This window comes from Rhizophagus irregularis, chromosome 2 (assembly GCF_026210795.1).
Source record: "Rhizophagus irregularis chromosome 2, complete sequence".
NCBI lineage: Eukaryota > Fungi > Glomeromycota > Glomeromycetes > Glomerales > Glomeraceae > Rhizophagus > Rhizophagus irregularis.
This window is the reverse complement of record NC_089430.1, coordinates 5,863,641-5,879,180: the sequence shown is the minus strand read 5'-3', so window position 1 is coordinate 5,879,180 and position 15,540 is coordinate 5,863,641. Positions and strand designations below refer to the sequence as shown.

The 15,540-nt window shown below is 28.4% G+C and overlaps 5 protein-coding genes across 5 annotated transcripts; 2 read left to right on the top strand and 3 right to left on the bottom strand.

Moving 5' to 3' along the window:
* Positions 1-3,883: 3,883 nt before the first annotated feature.
* Positions 3,884-4,291, top strand: OCT59_012570 (uncharacterized protein; the record flags this gene model as incomplete). The annotated part of the gene is made up of 1 exon (XM_025321168.2): positions 3,884-4,291. The coding sequence occupies one exon, from the start codon at positions 3,884-3,886 to the stop codon at positions 4,289-4,291; it is 408 nt and encodes a 135-aa protein (XP_025169588.2).
* Positions 4,292-4,853: 562 nt separating this feature from the next.
* Positions 4,854-5,063, bottom strand: OCT59_012569 (uncharacterized protein; the record flags this gene model as incomplete). The annotated part of the gene is made up of 1 exon (XM_066134577.1): positions 4,854-5,063. The coding sequence occupies one exon, from the start codon at positions 5,061-5,063 to the stop codon at positions 4,854-4,856; it is 210 nt and encodes a 69-aa protein (XP_065989832.1).
* Positions 5,064-5,278: 215 nt separating this feature from the next.
* OCT59_012568 (uncharacterized protein) lies at positions 5,279-5,488 on the bottom strand (the record flags this gene model as incomplete). Its single annotated transcript, XM_066134576.1, has 1 exon — positions 5,279-5,488. The coding sequence occupies one exon, from the start codon at positions 5,486-5,488 to the stop codon at positions 5,279-5,281; it is 210 nt and encodes a 69-aa protein (XP_065989831.1).
* Positions 5,489-6,132: 644 nt separating this feature from the next.
* Positions 6,133-6,342, bottom strand: OCT59_012567 (uncharacterized protein; the record flags this gene model as incomplete). The annotated part of the gene is made up of 1 exon (XM_066134575.1): positions 6,133-6,342. One exon carries the CDS (start codon positions 6,340-6,342, stop codon positions 6,133-6,135), a length of 210 nt encoding a protein of 69 aa, XP_065989830.1.
* Positions 6,343-10,139: 3,797 nt separating this feature from the next.
* On the top strand, positions 10,140-11,312 carry OCT59_012566 (uncharacterized protein; the record flags this gene model as incomplete). Its single annotated transcript, XM_066134574.1, has 2 exons — positions 10,140-10,923; positions 11,167-11,312. The coding sequence occupies 2 exons, from the start codon at positions 10,140-10,142 to the stop codon at positions 11,310-11,312; spliced, it is 930 nt and encodes a 309-aa protein (XP_065989829.1).
* Positions 11,313-15,540: the final 4,228 nt, after the last annotated feature.

Below are 15,540 nucleotides of genomic sequence, written 5' to 3'. Positions count from 1 at the left end.
GAGGCGAAAAGATGTTCCTTCAATTCCCGATTAGATAGCGCAATATCTCAATGTGAAGTATGATCACACTATCGCACAACCATCCAACCACCCATCACTGGATAAACGACCCAGCGGTTTAACTATACTTTCCGTCGGAATTAATTAGTACGGCATATTAAGCTTGTACCGTAATCCCTATAAAAAAAGAAAATTCGGAATTTGTCCTGAAAAGTATGGAAAATGTCCGGAAATTTTCCGTGCGTCCGGAAAACATTCGGAAACGGTCACGTTTTGGAACACTTTCCGGACGCTCGATTCTGGACAAATTCTGGACAAATTCTGGAGTGTCAAGAAAATGTCTGGAATTTGTGCGTCCGGAAAGTGTTCCAAAACGTGACCGTTTCCGAATGTTTTCCGGACGCACGGAAAATTTCTGGACATTTTCCATACTTTTCAGGACAAATTCCGAATTTTCTTTTTTTATAGGGAATATATTAAATCGCCGCAATGCCGTAATTATTTAATGTCAAAAATACAAAAATTACACAAAGTAAGTAAATATTTTTTTTCTGGTTATGCCGTAGATAATTTGTAATCCGTAAATCTATAACGCTGGCATCGATGTTTGTTAAATATTTAAATGGTAAAAGTGATGAATTTGGCAATTCCGACGGCACCTATAGGTTTAACCTTTCATAGTGCCAACCTTGATATTCTAAACTGTTCGAGTTAAAATCAAGAACTTAATCAATATTTTGAATTTTTGATGATTATGAATCGAACAGAATGGTTATACTTATTTTAACTGTAATTGTTTATGGTATGTATCATTTAAATAAATAAGAAATAGTTATTTCATGATTTTCACGGCTGCGCCGTGAAAATCATAATATTTATGCGACACGTGAAATAACTCTTTTATCTTTTGGACTCATGGAGACTAACGTCCAGTGATGGGAAAGGTATAAATAAACTATAAAAACACGTGAGCATGAAAAATATCATCAGAAAAATTACAGGCATGAATATATCATCAAAGAGAATCTAAGATGAATTCCAGTACTGCAGCAAGTGATAATGTTCTTGTCATCTAACCATTGTTTATTATATAATACTATGAACTCGCACATTAGGAAAAAAGGAATAATAATAAATAATGATTCTCACAGATAAATTATTAAATAAATTCATAAACATAAAGTGATTAGTAGTGCAATAACGAGTTATTATGAAAACACGGCAAAATTGAATTCAAGTGTCAGAATTGATTTTATAGTAAGGCCTATATTATTATCAGTAATTTGTTAAATTATTCTTTTTCGGTACGGTATAGTTGGTAATTTCTATAATTTTTAGAATATTAATTTGTAAAGATTATATTTAATAAATTCAGTTAAAGCTTTGTTAGTAGTAAATTACATTTTTGAATATTTAATTAATATCAGAATATTCTTCGCTTATTATATCATTATTTTTATCTCTATAATTCAATTATAAATTTTTAAATATTTCAAATTTGCTTATTTAATGTATGTAGTAAATAAATAGCAACATAAGCCGGTTACGACTCAAAATTCTAATTAATGTCACTTTAAAACCTTTCCTTTTAATGATAATCTTCGACGAAATCAAAAATTATTTTATTTTAAATTTTTCTGTTCTCAAATTCAGCCAATTTGATTAATCGACTTAAAAGCATCAATTTCTTGAGAATCATGGGAAATATGAAAATCAATAATCAATAATATTAATTTGTAAAGATTCTAATTTCAAATATTTTTGCGTATTCAACTAATTATTAATTAATACCAGAATATTCCTTGCTTATTATATTAATTATCTTGTTCATGACATGATAATCATCAGAATATTTTGGTTTGGGAAGATTATCAACGCAATCTACTTATATATATGATAGTATGTAGGTACTGTATATTACTAATTGATAAATGATTCGTATTTCATATAATAAAAAAATGTAAATACTATAAAAATTATTATAATGTACTTAACTTACTATTGATAGAAGTTGAAATTATAATGTGACAACAAGCAATGGCTAAAAATCCATAACCATCATTTTTACTCACGTTCATAAATAGCAAACTTCCGCAACAAATTACATTCCGAAGGATACCCTTCAGATATTTGGTTCAAATACCGTCTCATATTCACTAATATTCACTAAGCGTTGAATGTACACCTGTCTCGCAAAGAATTTGGGCATACCTTGTTTCAGCAGTGAAACTAGCTATTCCGAAGGAACTTTAAAGTGAAGCTACTAGAATCCTGCTATTTCTTTTTGTATACGAAACTACTATACCAAGTACTATAATATGCAAACAATACCAGCCCATGTCACTATCCAGGTATGCGACTAGCAAATATATTTTCCTATGGATACCGTTTACAGCCGAATATACAGGGAAAATGTGAGGCAATGATTATAATATTTTTTTTGGTAACGATACTAATATAAATATTTCCTCGTAACGATGCTACCTTACTATCTTCTCGCAGCCAAGCATTAGCGTTAGTATTTCACTGGGAAATTTTATAAATGAACTAAAACTACGTACACACATTCTTATTATTAAAGATCTTCAATATTTGAATAATGTTCTTGTGATCATTTACAAATTGCAATGTAACTATTTTCAGATTCAGTAGTAGTATGACAACTGTTGAAAAGACAATTGGTTCCACATTTCATGAATTTTAGAACTATTACATATTCATTATTCAGAGGGGTGGGTCAATTGGACTAAAGAAGCATAACTGAAATGGAAGAATTTGCCTTTCTTTGTAAGTTGGAATAAAATTCGATGAGAAATAAATTATTATGAATATATTAATTATAGCAATATACTAGTAGCTGTAACCAGTAACCTGTTGCGTTGCCTTTTCAAATTTTCTATTAAACAAACCACGTAATTTCACATGATTTCTTATTATTGTTTTCAACTAGTATTACAGACAGTTCTTGAGCAAATCCTTTCGAACTCACTATTAATAGTCATTAGAATTTAAATTTCTCTTTTTCCCTGCTAACTCTATCATTGTTTTAATTATTATATCCAATTCTGTAGTATATTCATTATCTTCGCAAATCCATACCCAATCTTCTATATGTACTTTTTTTTTTAAAAAAAAAAAATTAGTAGCGCATTTTATCAATTGTTTAGTATCTGAAGATACATAATTTTTATAAAATACCTGAGGTACTGATAATAAATTATCGATAGCCCTATAACTAATTGATCTATCTAAATCCTCTGAGCTGTTGATCGACATTCCGGACCTCTAGCATCGAAATCCCACAAAGTTCGGGGTAATCAAACACGCTATTACTCTATCTTGTCTTACCCCGAAGGTGCTCCAGAGAAGCTATATTCTTGACCGTAATAAAACCTGTTGCCCTATCGTATATGTGTATATACTTGGCCGGATTACACAGAGGAATATACTGCGTAGAGCTAGTAGGTTTAGTCATTCAACTATCTACTTATTTATCCATTTTTATTTCTTTTTTTTTAAAAAAAGTATAAATATAAAAATATCATGTTTCTTTATTCAATATAACAGATAAATTCTCCCATGATGGTAAAATTTATAACGAGGAAGCGTCAAGATTTTTATTATTATTTTACATTTTGCTCAAAAAAGAAACAACATGTATTACTTTGTCTGATTGAAGAATAAATTAATCTTGAGACCTAATAAATAAAGTTTCTTTACCCAAACTCTTTATTTTAAATGCACCAAAATCTTTGGAGTATGACACGTATATGAAATCCGCCTTCATTTCCTAAACTTTTTTTGCTTCATTGTGAGTATCAACGCGAATATCAATAATAGCTATACTCTTTGCATATTTAAAAATCTCTTTAAATTTTCCTCCATGCAGGACTCGCGACTCCTGTCAAATTACCTAGTTAAAACTGGAGTCCTTATGGTTGTGGAGGATAATAGTTATTTAACTTTTGCAACACCCCTTCTTAAGTGGGCATTTTTTCAGCAAAATTATGGAGTTAGCCGTAGTAGCAATATTATTCCCACAGATTTGTATCAATTTATTGTGAAGATTTTCACAGCAATGTGTAATAAACTAAGTGTGAACATTTTAAGAGAAACACTTGGATTTGGATCTGAAGGAAGAATCCTGGAACAAACATGGCAGAAGGAATTTTATAGAATCGGTACACAGGTATTGAGAAGGAATCATTTTTTGTCACCTGAAGTAGGTTCAGTTTTTGGATGTGAAGGAAAGATAGATTTCTATGTGGACAAGTTAGACTGGGCAATATAACTTTTGAGAGATGATGAAGATATGAAAGGGCACAAGGACAGATTTGAACCTAGTTAGAACTTCTATATCCATAGGCCACAAATATTATAATATTTATAGATGATACTTTTTGAAGGTTAACAGTTGCCCAGAATTGATCTGCAGATTCTTTATCTGCAGATTCTTTATTACTAGCTTCTTTATCCTTCCCGTAAATCAGATGAGCCTCATCTACTATCAAAATTGATGGAATTTTTCTGCATTATTGTTCTGTCGATTCTTCCCAACTTATTCCAACAATCATCAAGTTTGGCATTTTGGATTTTTTCTTTGATTGCATCCTTGAAGTGCGAAAAAGTAACAACATTCTTATTTTTTTATCGTTGATATCACATGTGTAAGAGGCACTGGTAACTCCAATTCTCTCTCACTTATTTCATTTCTCTTTTAAGAAGATCTTTCTGCTAAGCATTTATATTATGTTCTTTTGTAAGTAGTTCTCTCTGCCATTTAGAGAGGGACTGTTCAAATGTTAATGGATCTACCCAAAATAAAATAGTTTAGCATTATGTATCTGTAAATGTCAAGTATGAGCCTTTGAGACATTATTTGAAGAAAGAGAGGCTTCTTTATCCTTCCCGTAAATTAGATGAGCCTCATCTACTATCAAAATTGATGGAATTTTTCTGCATTGTTCTGTCGATTCTTCCCAACTTATTCCAACAATCATCAAGTTTGGCATTTTGGATTTTTTCTTTGATTGCATCCTTGAAGTGTGAAAAAGTAACAACATCCTTATTTTTTTTACCGTTGATATCACATGTGTAGGAGGCACTGGTAACTCCACTTTCTCACTTATTTCATGTTCTCTTTTAAGAAAATCTTTCTGCTAAGCATTTATATTATGTTCTTTTGTAAGTAGTTCTCTCTGCCATTTAGAGAGGGACTGTTCAAATGTTAATGGATCTACCCAAAATAAAATAGTTTAGCATTATGTATCTGTAAATGTCAAGTATGAGCCTTTGAGACATTATTTGAAGAAAGAGAGGCTTCTTTATCCTTCCCGTAAATTAGATGAGCCTCATCTACTATCAAAATTGATGGAATTTTTCTGCATTGTTCTGTCGATTCTTCCCAACTTATTCCAACAATCATCAAGTTTGGCATTTTGGATTTTTTCTTTGATTGCATCCTTGAAGTGTGAAAAAGTAACAACATCCTTATTTTTTTTATCGTTGATATCACATGTGTAGGAGGCACTGGTAACTCCAATTCTCTCTCACTTATTTCATGTTCTCTTAAGAAAATCTTCTGCTTACATTTATATTATGTTCTTTGTGTGTTCTCTCTGCCATTTAGGAGAGGGACTGCCTCCAAGCGTTAATGGATCTACCCAAAATAAAATAGTTTAGCATTATGTATCTGTAAATGTCAAGTATGAGCCTTTGAGACATTATTTGAAGAAAGAGAGGCTTCTTTTTATCCTTCCCGTAAATTAGATGAGCCTCATCTACTATCAAAATTGATGGAATTTTTCTGCATTGTTCTGTCGATTCTTCCCAACTTATTCCAACAATCATCAAGTTTGGCATTTTGGATTTTTTCTTTTGATTGCATCCTTGAAGTGTGAAAAAGTAACAACATCCTTATTTTTTTTATCGTTGATATCACATGTGTAGGAGGCACTGGTAACTCCAATTCTCTCTCACTTATTTCATGTTCTCTTTTAAGAAAATCTTTCTGCTAAGCATTTATATTATGTTCTTTTGTAAGTAGTTCTCTCTGCCATTTAGAGAGGGACTGTTCAAATGTTAATGGATCTACCCAAAATAAAATAGTTTAGCATTATGTATCTGTAAATGTCAAGTATGAGCCTTTGAGACATTATTTGAAGAAAGAGAGGCTTCTTTATCCTTCCCGTAAATTAGATGAGCCTCATCTACTATCAAAATTGATGGAATTTTTCTGCATTGTTCTGTCGATTCTTCCCAACTTATTCCAACAATCATCAAGTTTGGCATTTTGGATTTTTTCTTTGATTGCATCCTTGAAGTGTGAAAAAGTAACAACATCCTTATTTTTTTTATCGTTGATATTCACATGTGTAGGAGGCACTTTGCACCCAATTCTCTCTCACTTATTTCATGTGTTCTCTTTAAGAAAATCTTTCTGCTAAGCATTTATATTATGTTCTTTTGTAAGTAGTTCTCTTGCCATTTAGAGAGGGACTGTTCAAATGTTAATGGATCTACCCAAAATAAAATAGTTTAGCATTATGTATCTGTAAATGTCAAGTAGCAGCCTTTATATGTATTTGAAGAAACAGAGTTTCTTGATCCTCCGTAAATTAGATGAGCTCCCTTTATCTACTATCAAAATTGATGGAATTTTTCTGCATTGTTCTGTCGATTCTTCCCAACTTATTCCAACAATCATCAAGTTTGGCATTTTGGATTTTTTCTTTGATTGCATCCTTGAAGTGTGAAAAAGTAACAACATCCTTATTTTTTTTATCGTTGATATCACATGTGTAGGAGGCACTGGTAACTCCACCTTCTCAATTTCTATTTTGATGTTCTCTTTTAAGAAAATCTTTCTGCTAAGCATTTATATTATGTTCTTTTGTAAGTAGTTCTCTCTGCCATTTAGAGAGGGACTGTTCAAATGTTAATGGATCTACCCAAAATAAAATAGTTTAGCATTATGTATCTGTAAATGTCAAGTATGAGCCTTTGAGACATTATTTGAAGAAAGAGAGGCTTCTTTATCCTTCCCGTAAATTAGATGAGCCTCATCTACTATCAAAATTGATGGAATTTTTCTGCATTGTTCTGTCGATTCTTCCCAACTTATTCCAACAATCATCAAGTTTGGCATTTTGGATTTTTTTCTTTGATTGCATCCTTGAAGTGTGAAAAAGTAACAACATCCTTATTTTTTTTATCGTTGATATCACATGTGTAGGAGGCACTGGTAACTCCAATTCTCTCTCACTTATTTCATGTTCTCTTTTAAGAAAATCTTTCTGCTAAGCATTTATATTATGTTCTTTTGTAAGTAGTTCTCTCTGCCATTTAGAGAGGGACTGTTCAAATGTTAATGGATCTACCCAAAATAAAATAGTTTAGCATTATGTATCTGTAAATGTCAAGTATGAGCCTTTGAGACATTATTTGAAGAAAGAGAGGCTTTATCCTTCCCGTAAATCAGATGATCCTCATCTACTATCAAAATTGATGGAATTTTTCTGCATTGTTCTGTCGATTCTTCCCAACTTATTCCAACAATCATCAAGTTTGGCATTTTGAATTTTTTCTTTGATTGCATCCTTGAAGTGCGAAAAGTAACAACATCCTTATTTTTTTTATCATTGATATCACATGTGTAAGAGGCACTGGTAACTCCAATTTATTTCATGTTCTCTTTTAAGAAGATCTTTCTGCTAAGCATTTATATTATATTCTTTTGTAAGTAGTTCTCTCTGCCATTTAGAGAGGGACTGTTCAAATGTTAATGGATCTACCCAAAATAAAATAGTTTAGCATTATGTATCTGTAAATGTCAAGTATGAGCCTTTGAGACATTATTTGAAGAAAGAGAGTTTAGAGAAATTGGTACAGATGCATCATATATATATATGTGTCATGTAAATTTGAATCATTATGGCATATTGTACATTATTACTGTATATGACTTTTAATATTAGTCATCTTTTTGGCTGATTACTGTTTATCGGGTCATTTTTTGCCAAACCATTTGTTCGACTATTTCGACTATACATTTTTATGATGAAGTGACTGTGACCAATAAATAGATTCTATGACTATCGGCGTGCTGTGACTGATAAATATAGCAAATAGATAATAAATAAACTCTTAGTTGACTTAGATAATATATACAAGTATGTGAATAAATATACAAAAAAATGACTCAAAACATACAAATATAAAAGTATATTGAAAAATTTTTATTATCAGTTTCACACAATTCCGGATATTTATATAATTACGAAATTTTTGGTTGTACAATGTGGCTTTGTGTGATGCTGTGATCTACTTGCGGTTAGGGTGCGAAATTGTATAATTAATGAATCATAGTTTGGGTTACATATAGCTGGTACTCACAGGCTTACAAAGTAAGCACGTGTTACCAAAATTTTTGCTTAAGAAAGGGTTAAGTCATTTCAATATTTGCTTATTTTTTTTCAGTATGACCCCATTTATTATTACACAAAGACAAAGTGCAATAGAGCTTTTTAGGGGGTCAATAATAATTTGAGTCAAGTTACGCGACTTTAATTTACAATATATTAATGATGTATTACTTTTCCAGTTTTAATTAGTCTTAATAGTATTAGAGCTTTTTGTGAGTTTTGGGAATTTAAGTAGCAAAATCCAAGTAATAATATTACTGGAAAATGGAACGTTATAAGTGAGCAAAAAAAATAAAACTTAAATTTCCGATTTCATTGGCCTAAGATCACATGACGGACAGTATATGGAGATGGTTAGATCGGCAAAATTGATATATCCAATTATGCAATACACTAAGTCACTTGATTATTACGTATTATCTATATAATGGCCTCACGCTAAAATTCTTTTTTTTTTTCTGTTTCTCCCGTAAAATACATTTCACACAAATTATATTCCTAATTATTTTATTCTATTAATCTTCATTTCACCAAATTTTATTAAATTGTAAATGAGTCTTACGAATTTTTTTCAGCTATTTTTGATTGATAAGTGTAAAGAATGTAGTTCTGTAAGTTGTTATGTAAAATATTTTAAACAAAATTTTGAAAGTTGGACTAGTGGTAGTGTTGAAATTGATAAATTTATTCAAAGTACCCAGTTATTGGCTCATGGTGATACACAAAAAGCATTAGAATGGATACCTTATGATAGATTTCATAATATTAAATATTTTGAAAAAATTGGAATATACAGAGCAAATTGGATTGATGGATATATTAGTGAATGGGATAGTAAAAATCGAAATTGGATAAGATTTAATAAAAACATGCTGGTAGAATTGAAAAGTTTAAATAATCCAAAAAATATTACATTAGAATTTATGAATGAGGTATATTTAATGAATTTTTAGGGTTAATTTTTATTATTTTTTTACTAATTTGTTATATTTGTAGATTAAAAGTAATTATAAATTTTATGGAATTACTCAAGATCCATTAACAGAAAATTATATGATGGTTTTGATTAATAAATGCAAAAAATGTAATAATGTGTGCAATGCAATAGCAATACTCTTTAAGCAAAATTTTGAAAATTGGACTAGTAGTAATGATGATATTGATAAATATATACAAGATACTCAGCTATCAGCTCATATATATAATGCATAAAATGTGATTATCCATGTAATGCAATATATTTTCAACAAAATTTTAAAAATTGGACTAGTGGTAATGACGACATTGATAAATTTATTCAAAATACTCAATTATCAGCTCATAATGATATAAAGAGAGCATTAGAATGGATACCTTATAATAAACTTAATAATACTAAATATATTGCAAAAGGAGGGTTTGGAAAAATATATAAAGCAAATTGGATTGATGGACATATAAGTAAATGGGATGATGAAAGATTAAATTGGAAAAGAGAATATCCAAATAAATTTGTGGCTTTAAAAAGTTTAGATAGTTCAAGAAATATTACATTAGAATTTATGAATGAGGTATAAATTTATTTATTTTAATGATGATGAAATTTTAATATATTTATTTTTGTTGATGCATCTTCTTTGTATATTATAGATTACACAACATCATAAAATAAATAATTATGCTAGTATTATTAAACTTTATGGAATATCTCAGGATCCAAAAACACAAAATTATATAATGATTTTGGATTATGCAGAAAATGGAAGTTTACGAAAATATTTAGACATGAATTATAATATAATAAATTGGAAAAATAAGATTGATTATTTATATGATATTGCATTTGGACTTAATCATATTCATTTTCATAAATTAATTCATCGGGATCTACATGTTGGCAACATATTACATAGAGGTAGTGTTTGTATTACTGATATGAGATTATGTAAACCTGCAGATTACAGTGAATCAGAAAGTACAAAAAATAGTGTATACGGTGTTTTACCTTATATTGCTCCTGAAATTTTACAAGGTCAAAATTATACCAAAGCCGCAGATATTTATAGTTTTGGTATAATTATGTATGAATTAATTTCCGGATTACCTCCATATTATAATATAGGCCATGATGAAAATTTAGCAATAAAAATTTGCCAGGGACTTAGACCAAGGTTTAATATTAATGTACCTCAATTAATTGTGCATTTAATTAAAAGATGTTTAGATGCAAATCCATTGAATCGACCAAAAGCAATAGAAATTTGCAAAATTTTAAGAGAATGGGCTCATGAATTTAGTAAATCGTCTGATTCAGATCAAACAGAATTAAAAAAGCAAATTAAAGAAGTGGAAGGAAGTAATAATGAATTATTCACTTCAATTAGGTTAGGATCATTATATAAAACGCATTCGGAAGCTATTTATACAAGTAGATTACTTAATTTTGATAATCTTCCTAAACCAAGAAATTCTGATGATTATTACAAACAAAATAATAATATAATAAGCAAGGAATATTTAGGTATTAATTATTGCTAAAGCTCACCAGTGGTGATGGTCACCATACCAGCATTAATGATGTACTTTTAGCCAGAATTAAAATCTAATAAAATAAAATACTGGCTGGCCGACATTACATCATAAATTCACCGCTAGTGACCACTGGTGATATTTAGTAATACCCTTAAATATTAATTAATAATTTTTGTTATATATGCAGAATAAATATTTAAATTATATTATACTAATGAAATTCATTAAATAGAATCTTTGCTAAATAATATTGTTGATTCTCAACAAACTCAACGTATCGATATTTCGCCGAAAATTAACGATTCTCAACAAATCGATATTTTACTGCAAATTGGTGATTCTCAACAGATTGATATCTCTAAATTTTACAAGAATTAGATACTAAATGAAATCGATTTATTTTATTTTAGATATTTTTTGTTCTTAAAATTCACCAATTTAATTAATTGACCTAAAAACATCAATATATCGAGAATCATCAATTTGTAGAGTTCTTGATTTTCTCTTTTTTACTATATGCATTATTTGATTACGTCACAATCTAAATCCTATCTGACGTTTAGTTTTACTGGTGAGGGAAAGATCTTATTTAGATTTAAAACTAGACTTTTTTTTTACTTTTTTAATTGAATTATAATTTTATCAAAATTGGAGAAATTATTATTGAAAGAAAGATTGTGAAGTAACATCAAGTAAAATTTTTATTTCTTTTAAATATTAGGCTATTTTGATTAAATTATGAGATAAAAATATATCATACCCAACTCTATTTATAATTATAGGGAATGTTCATTTATAATTTGATATACTTATACTTTATTTTATCATTTTTATGTGGATCTGTTTAAAGCTCCCTGTTGTTGTAACTATCTTGTTTGTAATCAAATTATATAAAATAAAAATATGGTTATTAATTCCGGAAATATGAGCCTTTTATGGAAAAAAGATGGAATCTAAAAAACGGATTTACTTTTTACAGGGGAGGGCTTTAGCACGCCAACTCTTCATAGGAGAAAATTTTTTATCACGTCATAATATATTATCTTGCTAACCATGCTGTATTTATTGTCAACGAGCAATAAATTTATTTAGCAATGGTTAGATTTTGGGCGTCAATTTAATTGGATGATGAATTGTACTAAAAATTGACATGACTCGGAAAGATCATCAGACCGGACACTGTAAGGCATAACCGTACAAATACTCGTATTTTTGATATTTAATCTGTTTTTGTAAGTCATTATCATCATACCTAAAATTCTACAATTTCTTTAATCATTATATTAATCCGAAAATTATTTCATACATGGAACTATAAATATCTGCGGTCAATCTATAATCTGTCTCCTAATATTTCAGGAGCAATATAAGATAAAACACCATATATATAGACAAAAAAACTAATTAATTATGAAGTTTGTCAGTCAAAAAGATTAAATAAACAAGAAAATTTAGCTTTCTAAATAATAATCAATTTTTCTATTAAATAATTTTTAGAAATTTTAGAAAATAATTTTCTTAAAAACAATATGTATGAAATTTTAAAAACATTTTTTTTTTTTTTTGCTTTTCTATAGTTTTTTAGGCTGTAATTTTTTTTATATACACATATATACAGTAAACACATATGGTAGCTGGTAAAAGATTTTTGGAATCTACATTTGGACATATTTCAGTACTAAGTTTGCATAAACAATTATTAAATCATAATATATATTTTTTATTTTAACTATATTTTGTTTAGGTAAAAAAAAAAATTAGATTCTCGTGACATAAAATTTTAAAATTGACCCGGCCGTCCGGTTTTTTTTTTATATATGTAAAATTTTTATATGTAATGTTTATTATATTTTATGTGTAACTTTGTAATATATTAAATCGACCTTATCGATCTGTAAATCTCTTTATTTAACGGGAAGTCCTTCCCACCCAAATACTGTTTTAGAATTAAACACGACATGTACAATTATTATCAGCATATTTTTTTATGAAAAAGACATGAACATAGAAGAATTTTTTAAAGATGTTGTGACGAATCTGATAGAGTCAATGTAAAGGAAGAGTTTTATTATTGTTGTGATGAGTGTTATACAACAGTTTCAAATAATGGTAAGAGTACCAAGTTTCAAGTATTAAAAAGATCACGAAAATAATATGTTGAAATTTGAATTTTATATAATAAAGAAATAATTTCATTATATAAAGTCACGTGATAAAAATTTTACTGAAAAAATCATGAATTTTTGTAAAGGCCGGGTCACGAGAATCCAATTTTTTTTTGTCTTCAAATTTTTCCCTATAAAAAATCTTTCAGAAAAATGATCACGTGCCTGAGCTTCTTCGGAATAAAAATTAGAAAAATGATCATTTATCGGAGTTTTTTCCGGAATTTTTTTATAGGGTTTTCTATACATTGTAAAATCTTTTGTAGAGATCATGCCTTACATTGTTGATTGATATCTCAAATAAATGAAAAAAAAAGGTAAATATTCAATATTGTACGATGATGATTGAAAAAATATCGGTCAAACAAAATCAGTATGATCCTATAGGAAACGTGCGATAAATCGGGTTTACAAATTATCATGTTAATATTTCATAATTTAATAAAGTTGAATTTTTTTTTCCATATTCTTGTTTATATAGATCATAAATTTATAATTTTCCTTTTTATAAAATGTGAATTGTGAATCTAAAGTAAAATTTTTATTTTCCGAAAAAATTGAAATGAATTATTTTTAGATATTATATTTCAAAATTCTGCTTAACAACGATAGTTTATTTAGTTTATTCTACGATAAAGAAAATCTTAATACACAATGACAGATGGTTCTAAATTCAATTAAAAAAATGAGCGAGAATAAAAACTTATTCAAATTTCAAGTCTCGTATTATCGATTAAATTTTTTACCCGATCAAATTAATCTTTTCATATTTACCGTAATCATGGGAATGAATCACAAATTAAATTTCAATCAAACAAACCTCCTGAAAAACAATTTCCTGTAAATAAAAATAAAATAGTTTTATGTAAAAATTTTTATCATTAAATTAATAATTTACGTAAGAATATTTTTATTCTTGGAAATCACGGTATTTGAATTATTAACCAATAGGGTTACGTCAAAATATGTGAACTATAAAAAATATAGAATCATGTTACCTAGTTTCTTCAGAAGTACCTTATAAATAAATAATTACTACCAATCGTAAAAAAAAATTTAAAAATTTTATTTTTTAAAAAAATTTGAATTTTACGTTAAAAAATTCTAAAATTTGAAAATTTTCCAAAAACTAACCAGTTTTAAATTTCAATAGAATTTATATTCACATGACTTATAAAAAAGGTAATTCATAACTTGGAAAGGATATAAACAAATAAACAAGCCTCACCTGAAATGAGGAAATACGATTTTTAACGCCAAAATGTGTCTTTTGTTGCACGCTTAAGAAAATGACAAAATTTTAAAAATCCCATAAAACTTGTTTTGCCAAAAAAAAAAAAAAAAATTCGGCTGGAGATTATCAATGTCAGATTGAATATGACTCTTCAAAGTGATATATGTAGATCATTACAATAATGACGGAAGACTATATTAAATTTTTTTAAAAACAATAACTAATTATCATACATAAAAGAAATTAGAAATACGTCCTCCAGAATATTTTAGCATCAATTTATAGTAAGATCAAGAAAGACAACCAAACGTCGTCCTGAAAAACTAATTTCTGAAGCGTAGTTAACCTGTCACAAAAATTACTTTTTATGATTACGTAACATTTTCTGAAATATTATATCGTTTCCGACATTGCATCACGTTAAATTAATTTCAAAGATGAGAACAATTCTAAAACGATGTTTTGTGTGTACACGGTCATTTGATTTATTTATTAACTTTAAAAGGGAAGAATTTCAAAAATAAAGAACAATAATAAGGACGGCACAATTAATATGGTTAACCGTAGCTTTATTTAGCTAAATGTAAAAGAATTTTTTCTCGTCATCACGTGATATTAGAATATATATGTATTCATTTAAGATGTGCATAGATATATTTATACTAGTTGCATACCTTTAACGGCTTAATCGACTGGCCCTGTTCATCCGTGTCGTTACTTGTTGCAGGAACCACAAGTATTCTTATTTGATTTTTATATGGTACAGATAGTTACATTTTCCAGTTTTTTTGTTAATTCACATAATACAAAGTTATTTTCATACACTTAATTTTTCCCATTTCCCCTTTTTCTTGTTTTTTGGATCTACACAAGGGATTATTTGTTTATGCGCTAAAACAGGTTCACGAGTTATCATGTATCGTCCTGCAGATATTAAGTACTGATTGCAGAGATTATGTATATTGATCGTGCATTCAATTATTTTTATATAAATTAATTTACTATTTAGTTAGATTATATAATGTTTGGTTTTACTCCTTTTTTTCCAAAAAAAAAAAATATTTTTTGTATTGTTTAATACACTACGACATTATTTTTTTTATAGAAAAAAAAGAAAGGTAGGTTAGTATGAAACCTGGTATCGATCAACAATGTATTTATTGATTTAGGAGATAAAATCACGATTTTGTTAGCTTTATTCCTAATA